This window comes from Solanum lycopersicum, chromosome 7 (assembly GCF_036512215.1).
Source record: "Solanum lycopersicum chromosome 7, SLM_r2.1".
NCBI classification, from domain to species: Eukaryota; Viridiplantae; Streptophyta; class Magnoliopsida; order Solanales; family Solanaceae; genus Solanum; species Solanum lycopersicum.
Genome location: NC_090806.1, coordinates 4160334 through 4177929, shown reverse-complemented (window position 1 = coordinate 4177929; position 17596 = coordinate 4160334). Strand labels below are relative to the sequence as shown.

General features: G+C 34.8%; 3 protein-coding genes across 3 annotated transcripts; 2 read left to right on the top strand and 1 right to left on the bottom strand.

Moving 5' to 3' along the window:
* The first annotated feature begins 701 nt into the window (after nt 1-701).
* On the top strand, nt 702-10724 carry LOC101266237 (uncharacterized). Its single transcript, XM_004242709.5, has 6 exons — nt 702-1216; nt 3288-3374; nt 5902-6084; nt 6190-6276; nt 6349-6420; nt 8377-10724. Exons 1-6 carry the CDS (start codon nt 1013-1015, stop codon nt 10315-10317), a joined length of 2574 nt encoding a protein of 857 aa, XP_004242757.1. The 5' UTR covers nt 702-1012; the 3' UTR covers nt 10318-10724.
* Nucleotides 10725-11310: 586 nt separating this feature from the next.
* LOC101259760 (large ribosomal subunit protein P2A-like) lies at nt 11311-11754 on the top strand. Its single transcript, XM_069286670.1, has one exon. It carries the CDS (start codon nt 11311-11313, stop codon nt 11647-11649), a length of 339 nt encoding a protein of 112 aa, XP_069142771.1. The 3' UTR covers nt 11650-11754.
* Nucleotides 11755-12297: 543 nt separating this feature from the next.
* OPR3 (12-oxophytodienoate reductase 3) lies at nt 12298-16664 on the bottom strand. Its single transcript, NM_001246944.2, has 5 exons — nt 16400-16664; nt 15959-16099; nt 14632-14762; nt 13711-13893; nt 12298-13215 (listed from the first exon to the last, which is right to left on the bottom strand). Exons 1-5 carry the CDS (start codon nt 16474-16476, stop codon nt 12557-12559), a joined length of 1191 nt encoding a protein of 396 aa, NP_001233873.1. The 5' UTR covers nt 16477-16664; the 3' UTR covers nt 12298-12556.
* Between the last annotated feature and the right edge of the window lie 932 nt (nt 16665-17596).

Genomic DNA, 17596 nt, shown 5'->3' with positions numbered 1-17596 from the left:
AATGAAAGGTTAACTACCAAATACGAAATAAAGTATGACTATAATAAATAGCAGAGCAGTGAGGAATACGTCTATTTCATTAAATATCTAAGCTTCTCTATTCTTAAAATCTCGAACGCTGTACTGCTTCATGAACTTAATTATTGATTTGATTGAAATAGTTCAATAAAACAAATCTGTTCATTTACCCAGAAACACATTTCTGACGCGTCGATTGACTGCAACACAATACTCATCTTATAAAGCTATTGAATACATTACAATTTTAAAATTCAAGTTCCGAGTTAAAGCTAAACAAACAGAAACTATCTCTCTAATGCTTTAAAACACTTAAACAACAATCAAGATTAAGATTGAAAGTAAAAGATAAACTAAAAAAATATGAAAAAGAGTATGACCGTAATAAATAGCAACACAATAGGAAACACGATCATTCCATTAAACATCATTTAACCTTCTCTATTTCTGAAATTCTGAATGCTGTATTAATTCACGAACTTAATTTACTGATTTGATCAATTTATCAATAAATTCAACAAAAATAACTCTATTCATTTATTCAGATATATATATTACCGTCCTATTTATTCATTACTCAAACCTATTGAATTCATTGAAACTCGAAATCGAAAAAACTATTAAAAAAAAAACATAAATCATCTCTTTAATTACTTATGTTTGATCTTTTAAGTCAAAAATTAGTAGTATATTATAGAAGTGATGAAGTGTTAAAACGTAGTACCCCTGTGCTCTCTCTCTCTAGATTTTCTCTCTCTATCCGAATTCTTCCCCATTTTGGAAAAATCGCCCTTTGTTTCTCTCTCTAAAAATCGCTATCGATCGATACATATATATATATATGTAAGTCTGTTGTTCATCTTGGTGACTCTAGGGTTTTGGATATCGGAATTCAGATTTGAATTTGCGGCGCCGGATAACTGAGGGTTTTTGAATCGGTTCAGTTCGATTTTTTGCTTTCTTGGGTTGATTTTGTGGATCTGTGTGATCGGAAATGGATTCATCAGCGTCAAATGCAGTAGCGAATAACAAGGATGTTCCGTCTTCGATGACGCCGACCGCGGTGGAAGATGACGGCGCGATGTCTGTCAACTCAGGACTTGCAAAGGAGGCAGCTTTGTTTTTCCAGTCGGGGAATTATGCTGATTGTGTTAGAGTTTTGTATCAACTGTTGCAGAAAAAAGAAGGCGATCCAAAGGTGACTAAATCTGTCTTTTTTTTTTTTTGTTTTTGTGGTATCTTTATACATTTTCAACTTGTTGTAGTATATATATACTCCCTTGGTTTCAATTTATAGGTTACATTTGGAACTTTGAGAGCTAACCAAGTTTTTCTTTGATTGATTTTTTTTATAGGACTGTTAGATATTTGAATGTGTTTATTTTTGTGATTTATAGTAGTTTAAAAGTTTGATTCTTGCAATTTCAAATGTGCCACACTAAATGGGACAGAGTGAGTAGTTGATTTATGGTTATTTGTAGTTTGCGCTTTTCTTGTCGTCAACTGAATTGGTGGTTTTGAGCTGATTTGGTTAATTTTTGTGATTTAAAGTAGTTAGAAGTTTGATTCGTGAAATTTCAAATGTGCCATTCTAAATGGCACAGAGTGAGTTAATGATTTCTGGTTATTTGGAGTTTGCGCTTTTCTTGTCGTCAATTAAATTGTTGGCTTTGAGCTCATTTGCACGTGATTTTCGATGGAAAATTGTGGCTTTGAGCTCAATTTGCACGTGATTTTCGATGGTAAATACAGTTCTCCTGTTCAAAGTCGATGGACGATTGAATTGATGGCTTTGAGCTCAATTTGCACGTGATTTGTGATGGGAAATGCAGTTTTCTAGTTTAAAATTGTTTTGAATTGATGGCTGTGAGGTCAATTTGCACGTGATGTTCGTTGGAAAATGCAGTTTTTTAGTTCAGAATCGTTTTGAATTGTAATTATTCTTGTTTTAGTATACATCTTTTTATATTTGTTTTATTTATCCTAATTAACCTTATGACGTCATAACCAAAGGTCCAGAGTTTTGCCTCATAAATAGACGGTGCGTGGATTTTTCCCATTTCCGTCTCTTAAGTTGACATAGAGCTGAATGAAAATATGTCTTATGATCCTCTCTGGTGGGTGATGATTGTTTCTGTGAAATACTTAATTGGTAGTTGAGGATTTTTTGATTGGTGGGTAGTTAAATAAGTTCATTGAAACTGAGGCATCTGTTGTTCATTGTAGTTGGTTTTGGAATATCTTAACTGGGATTGTGGATGTAACCGTTTCTAGATCTTTGAACTCATTTTATACAATAGGTAGTACTTGCATCGGAATATGAATTACTGGTTTGGGTTGTTGGAAGAACAAGGCCTTCTGCAGCAGAGATATTTAAGGTGTCTTTAGTTTAAGGTTTTAACACAGTTAGGGTTTAAATTTAGTATGCCACTGCTGATTTTAGTTTTAGGAGCAAAACAATAAGTTCATTATAGATAATTAGATATCTGCGCTCGGTCTATGGAGAAAGAAACCTTGTATTTAGCAATTACCTGATATGCACCAGTGTTATGTTCAAATTTGGAGGTTTAGTTTAATGTCACTTTGAGAGGGTCAAGTATTTGATAATCATTTGGAACTCATGAGTCCATTAGTAAGTGTATTTTGACGATTTCCTACATAAACCTTCAAATGCGTCAGTTCAGAGGTATGGCATTATATGATTGGAAGTGCTAAAAAGGGACTGGTTAGGCCTAAAACCACGGTGAGAAGTTATTTTGACTCAAAAAATGAGATATCAGCTACAACAACAATAATAACAACATACCCACTGTAATCTCACAAGTGCCGTTTGGGGAGGGTGGTGCCTTACCCCTATCTTGTGTAGGTAGAGATTTCCCCAATGCACTATCAGCTTAGAACAAAAACAGTCGAATCGATGATCTACGTATGCGATATCAACTAGGTGGGACTTATTTGTTTTTTTTTAACACTTGCATGAGGAATCATTAACCAAGACATAAAAACAAAGCATGTGCTGGCATTGGAATTAGCAAATTGGTTTTGAGTAAAGCATAATGAATATAGATTGTTTATCATACTGACCCCAAGTCATTGGGGATTTAGGAATAGTTGATATTTTTGTTAAATGCACCATAATCATGTTAATCAAGTCATCAAGCTGTTGTATTTGTTAAATTTCTTGTTGCTTTGGTTTCATGATGACATTATGTCATTTTCACTTCCACTTCTAATTGCTTTATTTTTGTTCTTTGCTCCTCATCTGCTAGGTTCTACATAACATTGCGATTGCTGTGAACTTTCAAGATGGTTGCTCCAATCCTAAGAAGCTGATTGATGAACTTAATAATGCTAAGGTACGTAGAGATGTAACATTGAGATATTGAGGTATAGCAATCTTGTTGTTCATCAATGCTGTGGTTGTGCTAATGCTTGTTTTATCCTATTATGAATGATTACATGATTTTATATTTGCTATAAGCTCCAAGAAGCAGATTTTTTTTGATTACAAGGGAAACTCGCGGCCGCTACCCTTCGGGTGTACACAGGGTAAATCCCTCGCAGCTATGCAATAGCTCACGGACCAGCAAACTAGGCAAGCCCCGGGCAAACTTGAGACCTCACATGGAAGTCTCAAGCCCAGACCACTGGGCCACCCCGAAGGATAGCTCCAAGAGGCAGATTTGATCTTAGAGCTCTATTGCTGCTAAGTTTTCTGTTGCGAGTGCAAGCCTGTTCATTATGTATGACCTCAGCAGGAGGAGGGGCCTTGTTTGTTCTCCAGAAGTTCACCTGGGGAAAGAAATATGCATGCCTCGGTTTTTACAAAGCAAGTTGTTTCACTCTTTTTGTATATGCATATACTTTTAACAGTTTAGGACAGTCATAAAGTCTAAAAGGATATTTTAAAAAATAATTCTAGTTAGCATTAATGCATCCCAATGAGTGAATAAGCTTAAAGGTAACGAGCCATCCTTGATACAAGTAAAGTGGTAAACACCCTTATTCGTAAAATATTGATTGTGGAACCTTTTGAATTGCATCAAAGTAAGACACTGCAAATTGGTTTGTGGTGGGGTATGGGGTGTTTGTGTGTCAGAACGTTCTTGGAAGAAAATATGTACATAAAGGTTCTCACCGAGTTGAATTGTCCATTGGGACTACAAGTCCACCTCTTGTCACTCATTCTTGTACATGGCTGGATGAAAACTGCACTGAAAAACGATTTCCTGCAGGATCTGTTGGAAGCCTTCCCTATTACAATGGAACAAATTACTACTCTTTTTAACTGAAGGCATGGTTTAAGTTTGGCATACCAAATAGGTTTTACAACTTCTTAGGTCATAGAGATACAAATCAAAACAAGATATAAGAATCATCTAACCTTTATATCTTGCTTTGATCTGTATCTCTATGACTGAAGAAGTTGTAGTGTTGTACAATCTATTTGGTATGCCAAATGTAAACCACGCCTTTAGTAAAAACCTCAGGGTGTGGCCTAGTGGTCAATGGAGTGGTTGAGAACTCTGAAGTTTCTGGTTCAAAACTCAGCGGGAGACGAAAAAAACACTGGGTGATTTTTCCTATCCGTCCTAGCCTTAGTGGACAGAGTTAGGTGCTGTTGTTGGTAGGAGGTGGCAGGTTTCCATGGAATTAGTTGAGGTGCGCGAAAGTTGACTGGGACACCATGGTCATTAAAAAAAAGGATAAACTAACCTTTGCTTTTCATTTTCCTTCAGAAGGGACGTTTTTCTCTAGAAGTTTTTTTTTAAGGATTTGACGTAATTGAGGAGCTACATGCTTAATTTCTCTTTTTGATGAGCATACAACTCCAGTAGTAGTAGTTATAAATCAAAGATAACAGAAATTAAGAATGTAAGTACTTCCACTAATACAAGTTACATATTTGGACCTGTTTTAACTTCTTAATTTCCATTTATAATCAAATAGTGATCACATAGAATCAGATTTCTGGACTAATTTTTGAGGAACGATCAGATAGATTGGTCTTGGTGTTCTTTCATTCATGATGCTTTACATATTTGGACCTGCTTTAACTTCTTAATTTCCATTTCTAATCAAATAGTGATCACATAGAATCAGATTTCTGGACTAATTTTGAGGAACGATCAGATAGATTGGTCTTGGTGTTCTTTCATTCATGATGCTTCAATGTTGTATAAGTAAATGTAACTTAATTTAACTAATTTAGTTAATTTTCTCTTTGTTGATATAGCTTCTTGAAATAATTTAAACTTTTTCGTTAAACATATTCTGTCAGTTCTTAAATTTGGTAGCATCAACAGGTGCGCATGATCATTTTATATTTAGTGCACTTACGACTAGCAGCAGAAGGGATTTTAATGCCTCAATTGTTTTTCCTCGTTGAGTGATTAGAATATTGATTTCTATACAAGCTAGAAAAATGAAATTATTATTTGCTTATGGATGTTGTTCTGTTTAAGTCTTGGGTGTTCCTTTATGCGTCCCTTTAGTGAACTTCGATTTCTGCATTTTATTTTCTTGTTTCTTTTGCCAGAGTGAGTTTCATCTATTGGTCTTGATGCTTGTGGTGGCACCTCTGCTCCCCTTTTATGTGAATTTTCTGTTTACTTGATAGTTATCTAGCAGGTAAGGGGAGCCTTTGACTTAGTTAATCTGTTTCTGGATGTGTTGTATAGAGTAGCTTAGAAGTTGTTCTTTCTTAGTTCTTCCTTCTATTTTTCTTCCCTTTCTGACTTTTTTTGGTTGTTATAATTCTTATTGTAGTATTAACCTTCAGCTTATCAATAATAGAAAGATATTCTTATTGTAGTATTATACCTGTGCTTCGGTGTTCTTATCTCCTTGTTGTGATGCATTATTGTTGCTTCCAATGTATAGAAAAGAAGCGAAGAGCTTGCTTGTGCTGCTGGGGACCAGGCAGATCCTGCTAGCAATGTTGGTGCCAAGGCTGTGACAGGAATTAGTGGAAATAACAGTGCACCACGACATCTATCCGCTCAACATAGTTCCGAACTTGTTTATGCTGATGAGTTTGATCCGTCAGTGACCACATACAATCTAGTATGTTCAGTTGATACTGGCTTGGCTGGTTTTGTTAAAAGAATTATGGCCTATTATTTTTTATGGACCTTTATTTGTGCTAACATATGCATTTGAATTATACAGGCAGTTTGCTGGTTTCATTTGCATGAACATGCAAAAGCATTTTCAATTTTGGAAGGATTGTTTCAGAACATTGAACCAATAGACGAGGTAAACAATTACCGTAGATTCTGAAATATTAAAAATTCAAATGTACTTATTGACAAATGAATTTGCCCACAGGAAATAGCCAAGCGCATTTGCCTATTACTGCTGGATGTTGCTTTACTTGCTCGAAATGCAGCAAGATCAGCTGTAAGTCACACATGCAACTGTTTGTTCTCATAATTTTTTATCTTTTGATTTTTTATGCTGTCTTATCAATATCATCATTTACTTACTGCATTTGAAATGATCTTTGCAACAATTTATGATGGAAACTACTAGTTTTTTATTTAAGGAGATATTGATGATTATGGGGGTCTTAAATTAGGTCAAAATGTGATGATGTTAAAGTCATTAGTCTATTTGTAATTCTTATCAGTGATTGATTACTTAGTGGAGCTAGTGGTGTGCATTCGGTTTTGAAAAAAATGGTATCAATCCAAACCAAAAGAAACTAGGTTTGGGTTTATCTTTTATTTTTTCGGTTGTGTCATATGAGATAATATGGATCTAAAAGTAACATATTTGGATGACAAGAAAATTTATTTGAATTAGAAAAAGTTGATCACATAAATTTATTCTCATTCATAAACATGGCCAAACTGCCCGTATACACGGAATATACCAAAAGGTAAAAATCTATAAAATAACCATTTGAATAATGAGAAGTAATAATGTCAAATCTCTTAAATACCTCTTCTTAATTCAATTCACATGATTGTGAGTGAAATGATTAATTTGTGAACACCATTAATAAGAGTAGTACATTTGATACGATAGTCAATAAAGACTCACAGTCTTTTATTAAAGCATTAATGCAACAATCAAAAGTTTCTGATGTCACACTCCTAGTCTTTCTCATTTTGGTCAATGTTAGAAACATTGATGTTGTGATTTCCTATGATATTAAAGATGTGACACCTGTTTATGAACTGCTTCCCAAAGTTTGTATTGAGTGAGTTCACTCACCGAAGCAGCTGATGTTACTTCGAGATTTCCAGTAACAATTTAAAAAACAAGATCTGATATCCTTGTGAGAGACTGCCATTTACACTTGCTCTACTCTGTTTCTTTTTGGAATGACAATGGCGTTGAGGCCTCTGTCTCTAACCTACAATATATGGAATCAATTGACCTAGTATCATTTCTACTGGGTTACCATTTGTAATTGCTGTACCTGTTTTCTTCCTTTTGATAACTTCTTTCTGATATTGTTCCGAGTGAGTGATGCTAGGGGAATTGTAACGTGGTGAACTGAGAGTTATGTTTAACACACTTATGTAAAATATTGCAAGGTGGTGAACTTGAAGTTTTGGTTTAACACATTTATATGAAATATTGCAGGCTTTGATGTTTGTGATGGATGGTTTAATATCAGTAGTTTTGTCATGCACCTTCTTGCAGCTGTTGCAGTAGTTTTTGAAATGAGCTAGTGTGCTGCCTTTAATGGTTGAGACTAGTTAGTCATTGTTGTTAGTAATGATGTCAGCAGTAAGAAGGTGCTATTGTTACATCCAAAAAATTACTGGAGAGAGAATAACAGAAAAAATCTGATTGCCTGGACAAAAGATTCTATAAACTGTAACAGTGTTTAATCCTTCATTTGCCCAATCTAATCTGCAGCAAAAAGATAGCTTAAAACAATCAGATTTTACGTTCAGTACAGAGTTCTGTTCATCTTCAAAACACGTTCTGTTTCTTTCTTTCTTTCCATATGCACCACCAAATGCAAACAGGAAATGGATACAAACTCTTCTTTAACTTCTTGTTCAGAGCCTTTCTATGCCAGCACAGAAGAAAATCCTGAAGAGTTCTGTCATTATTGTTCTATTTAAAAGGTTGATTATTGTGGTTAATGCTCCATTTGTCGTTTTATTATTTCTATAGATAATTGAGATTGCTAATTTCATGAAGGGTAGTTGTTTTTGGTTTTTGTTTCCATTGTTGAAATTTTGCCTTACTTTTCCTAAGATGGTGGGATCTGTGTTGGAGTCTCATGTTTGTTTTCTAGGTCTAGTATATTGCTTCTGTTCGTTTTTATGTAGCGAGCTTTTTTTTTAAAACAATCTTTGTTGCAAACAGTTTAATTATGATTCTTGCTCCCAGGATGTGATCAGCTACGTGGAGAAGGTCTTTTGTAGCAGTAGTTTATTGAGTCAAGTTGACAGCGGAAACTCTGCACTGCCAACAGCTTCAGCCGTTTTGAAATCGGCTTCATTTCCCAGCAATTCAACTATTCCTGATGCATCTACTCCAGATTCACCTGCTGCTGGGATAACCTCTGAAGGCTCTTTGTCTAGGACATTATCAGAAGAGGGACTTGAAGATCTGCATTTAATATCATCCATGGAGATTGGTGGGCAGAACCTACCACGACAGTCTGGCTTGAAATCTTCAAATGATCCAACAAGGAACCAAGCTGACGAGTTTATCTCAACTGCTGATATGAGGATTAAACTGCACCTTTGCAAGGTCCAATTTCTTCTCCTCACCAGGAATCTTAAGGCAGCTAAGCGTGAAGTTAAGATGGCTATGAACACAGCACGGGGCAAAGATCATTCTATGGCTCTCTATTTGAAGTCCCAGCTTGAATATACTCGTGGGAATCACCGAAAAGCAATCAAGCTCTTGATGGCATCAAGTAATCGGGCAGAAACGGGAATTTCTAGCTTATACTACAACAACCTGGGTTGCATATATTATCGACTTGGCAAGCATCACACTTCTTCTGTATTTTTTGCCAAGGCTCTGAGTAATAGTTCATCTCTCCGGAAAGAGCGACCTTTAAAGCTCTCAACCATCTCTCAGGACAAGTCTCTTCTCATAACCTATAACTGTGGTATGCAGTACCTGGCTTGTGGGAAACCATTGCTGGCTGCAAGCTGTTTCTATAAGGCTAGTCAGGTTTTCCACAGTAGGCCTCTTTTATGGTTACGAGTTGCAGAATGTTGTCTAATGGCACTTGAGCAGGGACTGCTCAAGTCCAGTGGTGTTGCTGCTTCTGACAGGTCTGAAGTTAAAGTACATGTTGTTGGACAAGGAAAATGGAGGCAACTTGTTATGGAAAATGGATTATTAAGAAATGGACAAGAAAGTTTTTCAGGTAAGGAAGATTTGGCTACTAAGGATAGACAACTGAAGCTATCGGTACAACTTGCTCGTCAGTGTCTTCTGAATGCTTTGCATTTATTGAACAGTTCTGAATCAAAAGGTAACAAGTCCACACAGTCTCATGTTTCTGGTGTGGAAGAAAGTGAAACAAGAGAAGTAGTACCATCCAAGCATGGATCAACTGAACCTAAGTCACTGAACGTGCCAGCATCTGGTCAGGTTAATGCAAATGGGGAGGTGAAAGAGCAAAAGGGTACAAGCAGTCAGAATGCCGCCTTCTTGAATTCTCTCGGCGAGTATGAAGCCACATGTAGAAAAGAGAACCTGATGATTGAGCAAGCTGCATTGGCTGATTTGGCTTTTGTAGAGCTGGAATTGGGAAATCCATTGAAGGCTCTTACAATTGCACGATCTCTCTTGAAAGTCCAAGAATGTTCTAGGATATACATCTTTCTTGGTAATGTGTATGCTGCTGAAGCTCTATGCTTGCTGAACCGGGCAAAGGAAGCTGCAGAGCATTTGTCAACCTTTATCTCCAGTGGCAAGGATGTTGATCTGCCATTTAGTGAAGAGGATTCTGAAATGTGGAGACAGGAGAAAACATTGGAATCGGAAGATACTAATGTTGGATCAGCTGCTGTGAATTCCTTTCCTTCTGAGGAATCTCAAGCATTTGTGTTTGTTAAGCCGGAGGAGGCCCGCGGAATTCTCTTCACAAACTTAGCTGCCATGGCTGCTATGCAAGGAGACATTGAACAGGCTCAAACTTATGTTATGCAAGCACTATCGACAAAACCTCAACGTCCTGAAGCTATTCTTACTGCAGTATACTTGGATCTTCTGTGCGGGAAGACACAAGAAGCTCTCACAAAGTTGAAACAGTGTAGTCGTATTAGGTTCCTACCAAGCAGTCCGACGTTAAGTGGTTCATCGTGATGATTCATATCCAGCCCACCTTTCAGGAATGAGTTAGCAGGCAGGTAGTTCAGGAATCCCTTGATAGAGTATATGTACCATATATATAGCTCAATTCAGGAACAAGTTTTTTCGTTTTTTTTCGTCTTTCAAATGTCTATGATTTGCTGGTTTAGGTTTTCAGGAAGTGATGGGGTGGGGTGGGGGGGTGTTTTGTGGCTGAGATTAGTTTGGTTGTTGCAGATACATGCCCATCTTTAAAAGACTCGAGGTGTATTTTTCATACAGAGAGGAGAGACCCCGTCTAGTTCCCCTTTTAGAGATATATAGAGGTTCTATGAACTCCTATGAAAGATGAAACCATGAACTTAGAATTTCTTTCATAAAAGTCATTTTAAATCCCAACTTATGGGCTTTTTTTCCCATTATTACAGCTGCTTAATTTATTCAAGTTGCTATACATTCGAAAAGGTAAATATATTTTAACTATAGATGTGTAGGCAGATTTTATCCTTCCCGTGAAAAGGTAGAAAAATTACTTTAGATAGAGCCTCGACTCATGGAAAATTAAAATTTACGACATTCTCAATGGAGTCGTGTAGACTTTAAGGAAAAATATATCAAAAGAAATTCTAGGAAAAGCATAACAACATAGTGCAATTATCCAAGTTCAAAGGATAGTAGATAGTAACATAAGTTTCGAGTATAAGAAAAATATTATTTTCTAATATCAATCGATTAATTATAACTTTTACTTGAATCAATGTTTCTCTCCTAGTACGCATTGGATTTCAGATTTTCCTTTTTTTTTTTCCTAATCCTAATTATAGTAGGATTAATATTCCATAAATCCAACTAAAATATGGTCATAATTACGTCTACCTTTTTAACCTCAAATTAGACATCCCCTCACCAAATTTATTCCCTATATATACCCTTTAGAAACACAAATATTTGTCATAGTTCCAAAAAATTCTCAATTTTAAAAAATCTTGAAATTTTAACTAAGACATCATGAAGGTGATTGCAGCTTATTTGATGGCTCAATTAGGTGGAAACTCTAATCCATCAGCTAATGATTTGAAGAAAATATTGAATTCAGTTGGTGCTGAAATTGATGATGTGAAAATTGAACTATTATTATCACAAGTTGAAGGCAGAGATATTAATGAATTAATTGCTGCTGGTAAAGAAAAATTGGCTTCTACTACTTGTATGTCTTTTGGATATACAAATAATAATAATAACAATAATAATGCTAGTAGTGTTGTTGAAGAGAAAAGAGAAGAAAAGAAAGTTGAGAAAGTGGAAGAGTCTGATGAAGAAGATTTTAATTTTAGTCTTTTTGATTAGATGTTATTAGTTTTATAATTTATTGGTGTTACTTATAATGTATTAGTAGTTTTGTTGTTTTGATTATGTTCAAGTTTAATAAAGTTGTTTTCTTTTAATAAAAAATTATTATGTTTGTAGTTAAGTATCTTTTCTTCGGAGTTTCTTAGTTGTGGAGTATATGGGACGGATAGGATATTCGATGATAGCATTCTCTATTTTTCTCTATTTAAGTTTTGAAATTCGAAATTACTAATAAAAGAAAAAGCAACTCTATTCAATACATCACATTTTTCCATTGTCACGTACTTTTAATTTGATAGTAATAATTTCATAAAATTAATTCAAAAAACATTGGTGAAACGAAGGTTTGGAACTTTGTAGTACCTTTTTGGAGTTAGGTGTTTGCCCTAATTTTTTCCATTCTTTTTTATTATATTTGAATTTTCAAAGCAAATCGATCGAGCTAGTTGTGATATGTTAGAAGAATTTGAGTATATCACTTAGAGCATAAATATGGGATAGTGTGACACCCCTAAAGTTCTTTCAAGGCAAAAAAAGGGAATATATAAGTCGTTAGGAGGCATATCCGTCTCAGATAAACTATCCACCTCAGGGACCAAAGAACTAAAGGAGAAGAGTATTCCAATGCTTAAGAAGAGAAGATAATTTTAGAGCTTTCTCATGAATGATAAAACCTGATGTTTTTTTAATAGTACAAATTTCTTCCTGAAATTCACCAGCAAGTGCTTAAGAAAGAGAAAGCCGACTAAAAGACTATTCCATAACCGACTCTTATTAGCAAGTCGAGGAGGCTTGGCTGGTACTAGGCTCTAAAAAAGCAACATCCCTTGCATACTTTACCAAGTAAATAAATTGCCCAACAAAATCAGGTTTCACAAGTTGTTACAAAATACAACTGTTCTTCTCACAGACGCGATAACGGTCCATTGCTTCCATTTCCTTGAAGGAAAGGGTAATCTGTGTATCCCACAACTGGATCTTGAGTATAGAATGTCTTCCTGTTATACTTATTTAGAGGTGCATTTAGCTTGATTCTCATAACCAAATCAGGATTAGAGATGAAAAGACGACCATATGACACGAGATCAGCATCACCTTGTGCCACAGCCTCAATTCCTAGTTCCCTAGTGTATCCACCACTGCAAATGAATGTCCCCTGATACGCGTTCCTCAAAGTCCTCATTAAACGAGCCTCTTCCTCTTCACTGCCAAGTCTGCCTGCTTCAGTTTGCCCATATGCTACGTATCGTGGCTGTGTTACATGAAGATAGGCAAGCTTGGAACCAGAATGGAGTTGGATTTTGTTTAGTCTTTCAACAACTGCTAAGCCAAGGCTGAGTGGATTAGAGTCCATGGCATCAAGATGATCTATTGCTGGTGAAACTCTAACGCCTACGCGATCAGCTCCTATTGCTGAGACTACTGCTTGAACCACCTGTGTGATGAATTTGCACCGGTTGGCTAGTGATCCACCATACTCATCTGTCCGGTCATTGATCCCATCTTTCAAGAATTGATCAATCAAGTAACCGTGAGCTCCATGGATTTCAATACCATCGAAACCTGTATATATATGATTTTTTCTGGTGTTAAGACTAACACAGCACAACGAACCAAAAAGAGTGAAAACGAATTAGCAATAAACGGTATCTACCAGAACAAAAACTCTACTTTACCACGAAGGCCTGCTGATGACTTTTTCTAAGCTTCTATTCAGTATTACATGGCAAACCATGGTATTAGCAATAAGAGGGTTATTATCAGTACATGGATAAGCATGGTTAAAGACAAAACTGTCCTCAATACACCAAAAAAAAAAAAATCCTAGCCCAAGTAATGTCAACATTAATAATACATCGGCCTATTCAATACTATTCTAATACGGTCTGCTGAATGACACTTTACAGGATGAAATGAAGGTTCCGTTCTGGTTAACCTTTTTGTGAGCAGAAATAACTCAACTGTATGAACTTCAATACTTACACAATGAAAAAGATGTCATAGGATTTCAAACAGAGATGCCCATTGGTACATGATTTACATAAAGAATGAGCTAACCTGCTTCAATAGCATTCAAGGCCGACCTGCGATAATCTTCAACAACTTGTGAGATCTCATAGGTTCCAATTGCTCTTGGTTTTGGATAAATCCCATGAGTTCCATCAGGCATTAGAATTCTCCACCTATTTGATATAGGCTTCTCAGTGGATGATATTGGTGCAGCTCCAGCAGGTTGATACACTATAAGCATGAGCTTAGTAAGATAACTAATTCGAAACCTATGTTGCTCGAACTCTTAAATGTTGACTGATGCGGGTTTTTGGAGGATCCCACATGCATGGTGCAAGTACAACAACATTTTTGAAGAGTCCGAGCAACAGAGTTTGAAACTATTGACTTCTTTAAATGAACTGTCAAAGAGAAATGGAGATGAAGGGAGGAATGAACATGCAGTATTGCATTTTCATAATGAGGGAACAGTTATAAAAGTTTGCCCTTGATAGATAAAGAGAATAAAATGAGTTAAAAAGCAATGCATATGGAAAAAGAAATCTTCATAAGATGATGTTTGGACTAAACTTGCACACACAACTTGTATATTTTACCAGCGACCTTTTACCTTCCACAAGTGCATTCACCTATTCTCTGTAGAATGGTGTTGATTGGACTAGCTTGCACACATCTCGATTATTTCATCAAGTACTTTCTACCTCCGACCAATGCATCTAGACAACATTTTTCTTTATAACAATAGTGTCTAGACTAGCTACCGCATACCTTGACTATTTCATTGAGCATTCTTCTACCTCCCACCAACGCATCTAGACAACATTTTTCATTATAATGGTGGTATCCAAACTAACTTCACACTTCGACTATTTCACTGAGTACCTTCTATCTCATCGAACTAGTTACAATGCATCTAGACAATATTGAACATTCATGATCCTAACTTAGTGTAAATGTAACAACTTTTACCTTCATGAGATGCACGACCAACATGCCACAGCTGACAAAATATGACAGCACCCTTTGCATGCACTACATCAACTATTTTCTTCCATTCCCTTACTTGTTCCTTTGTGAAAATCCCTGGCACATGAGGAAACCTGAAAACCCCCACCACAAAAGAAATTATCAAGAAACTAATTTGATAATGATTCTTTTGGAGGTAAGACATATTTGCATGGGGTGTTCACATCGAACTAAGCAATTAATCTTAAAAATTAACAAATGAAAGTGTAAATTACATATTAATCATGTTTAAGTGTTAAAAGATGTATATGGGAAATATATCTTATATTAGGGGAATCAAGATTGAGATGATTGGGACATGTGAAGGGGAGGGCATAGATGCACCATTAAAAGAGATGTGAAAGATTGGTTTAGCAAGAATTAGTAGAGCTATAAGTAAGCTGAAAAAAGAGTTTAGGAAAAAAATATGATTAAACAAAACATAAAACATTTACATTAGCAAGGCCATGACCCTAAACTGATTATTTGAAGGTCAAGAATTAAAGCAGAAGGTTAGTAGATAACCAAGTATTATCAAGGTTGGCCCTCTTGCCTCTCATCTTCCCCTTGTTCTTACTAGTTCCTTCGAACACTACTTGTAGAATCACTACATTATTATTTTTTCTTACAAACACTACTTGTAGAATCACACTAAAATATGTTATTATCATTACTTGTAGAATCACACTAAATACGTTATTATCATTATTTGTAGAATCACACTAAATACGTTATTATTATTACTTTTAGAATCACACTAAATACGTTATTATCGTTCTAACACTTGTATTGCTTTTAACTTTTAACCTTTCATGTTATTTTTAATAAAATATTATTTATATCCACACAAAAATATTTATAACTTGATTTAAACTAATAATTTTTGAAGTGTTGATCTTTTTATTAAATACTAAGTCCACGTGATTAGGCAGATTCAAAATTTTACGTTAAACCCAAAAACTTTTGCTCACTACCTGTATAAGTTATAATTTATAAATTTCACTAAATATATAAATATTTAATTATAAATTTGATTATTATATAAATAAATTTAAAAGAAACTTCAATATTTAATGATTATGATACACATGGGAGTGAAAAAATGACACACAATAGGGACCCACAAAGTTCCATTAATTAATTAATTAATGATTTGACTATACTATTAATACACATGTAAAGAAACTATACTTTTTTTTAATGGTATAATGTGGGACCCACAAGCATCAATAATTGACTACTCTCTTACCGAAAAAGCCCCTAAAATGTAATCAAATTTGCAAACGCATACCCAGCTGAAGTCGGAGAAATCATAGTGCCTTCAGTGATCAGAAATCCACCGGCCGTCGCTCTCTGCTCGTAATACTCCCCTAGCGCCGCCTGTGGAATATTATTCAGTGCTCTGCACCTTGTCATCGGAGCCAATACTACCCTGCCACGTGTCAAACAACCGTAAATATTTTGTTCCTCCATTCACAAACTTAAGATCGGAGGTGAAGGTGACCGTAAATATGATCCCATCTCAAGGGTAAAATCGTCACAATAAAAATCCACTTCCATTTTTGATACAACTTTTTTCTATTCTAAATACAAAAAAAATAGCAAAATCAGTAAAAAAAATTAGGATCTTATAATGGAAAGTTGCAGATGACCCATAAAAAAAAGTATAGAGTAAATTTTGAGATCCAAATATAACTAAAATCTTCGATTCAACTGTGAAGTGAAAACTAACCTGTGGGATAGATTGAACTTGCCCATCTTGTAAGGAGAGAAAAGGGGATTGTTTCCATCTTGAGCTGAAGACGCCATTGTTGTTTGAAAGAGGATCTGTAGAACTGAGAAGAGAGAAGAAGAGTGAGTTTTGAAGATGATGAGATACAGAGAAAAAGGTGTGTTTTAATGGTGAAAGATAAAAATGGACGGCGATGAATGGTGGACTGTGGAGGTCGTTTTCGTGGAACTTGGGAATTTGAAAAATACACATTCTTCATGTGAATGTGAAGAGATGTTGAACATGACTCTCAATTATATTCTAAATTTTATTTTATTTTTTCACTTGAGTTAATATTGTATTGTTAGTTTAAATTTAATATCTTTTATGATGATATTTTAATTTTATTGTATAATATAATTATTAAGTAATGATAAAAAAAAATTATTTTATATAACAATTGATTTTAGAAAAAATTATTTTAATACACAACCTAACTGCCAACGTGAGTATTGAGAAGGAGAGGAAGAATGTGCCTTTTTCTTCAAAAGCGAAGGTTGAAAAATCCCCTAAACAGGGGTATAAACATGTCATCTTCAATTTTCCGTCCTAATCTACTTAAGGTGATAAGTTCTGATCTATATCTGTATTTTTTATGTTCAATCTTCAATTTAATTTGAATTCATGATACATTATTGATAGAATATCAATATAAATTGTTGTTATCATTTTTGAATGTATCACTATATATAATTTATTTTAATACATAAAAATCTAATTTTCAGTAAGATTTCAATTGAATTAATTATATATCAGTACTAACATATTACATATATGATACAAAATTACATAAGTTGTTCTCAAACTTTTTATTTAACTGATACAAAAAAATCAATTGTTCTTTTTGATGTATCAATGTGTAAATATTGTTGTAACAGACTGAATTATGTATTATTCTCAACTAAAGATATATATTGTGTTGTAAATTTTTTATTCAAGTATCAATCCCAATTTATTATATATAATACATAATAAATAATTTCAAATCATTTTTTATTAAAAAAATAATAAATAATTTCAAATTTTAATTTTATCTCACGTAATTAAACACGTTTTCAAAACAAATGTTTGGAGCATTGTTATTGAAAATTGATAATAATGTTTTAAACATGTATTGTGTATGGTCAAGTGGACGGCGCCTCAAACTTCCCGTATGGA

Excerpts from the sequence above, each read along its gene's own strand:
- OPR3 (NM_001246944.2), bottom strand. The coding sequence starts at position 16,476 with ATGGCGTCTTCAGCTCAAGATGGAAACAATCCCCTTTTCTCTCCTTAC. Across the intron at positions 16,100-16,399 it reads AAGTTCAATCTATCCCACAG|GGTAGTATTGGCTCCGATGA; the intron begins GTTAGTTTTCAC and ends GACACGTGGCAG. Across the intron at positions 14,763-15,958 it reads ATTTCTCCGACTTCAGCTGG|GTTTCCTCATGTGCCAGGGA; the intron begins GTATGCGTTTGC and ends GGGGGTTTTCAG.
- LOC101266237 (XM_004242709.5), top strand. The coding sequence starts at position 1,013 with ATGGATTCATCAGCGTCAAATGCAGTAGCGAATAACAAGGATGTTCCG. Across the intron at positions 1,217-3,287 it reads AAAAAGAAGGCGATCCAAAG|GTTCTACATAACATTGCGAT; the intron begins GTGACTAAATCT and ends CTCATCTGCTAG. Across the intron at positions 3,375-5,901 it reads ATGAACTTAATAATGCTAAG|AAAAGAAGCGAAGAGCTTGC; the intron begins GTACGTAGAGAT and ends TCCAATGTATAG.
- LOC101259760 (XM_069286670.1), top strand. The coding sequence starts at position 11,311 with ATGAAGGTGATTGCAGCTTATTTGATGGCTCAATTAGGTGGAAACTCT.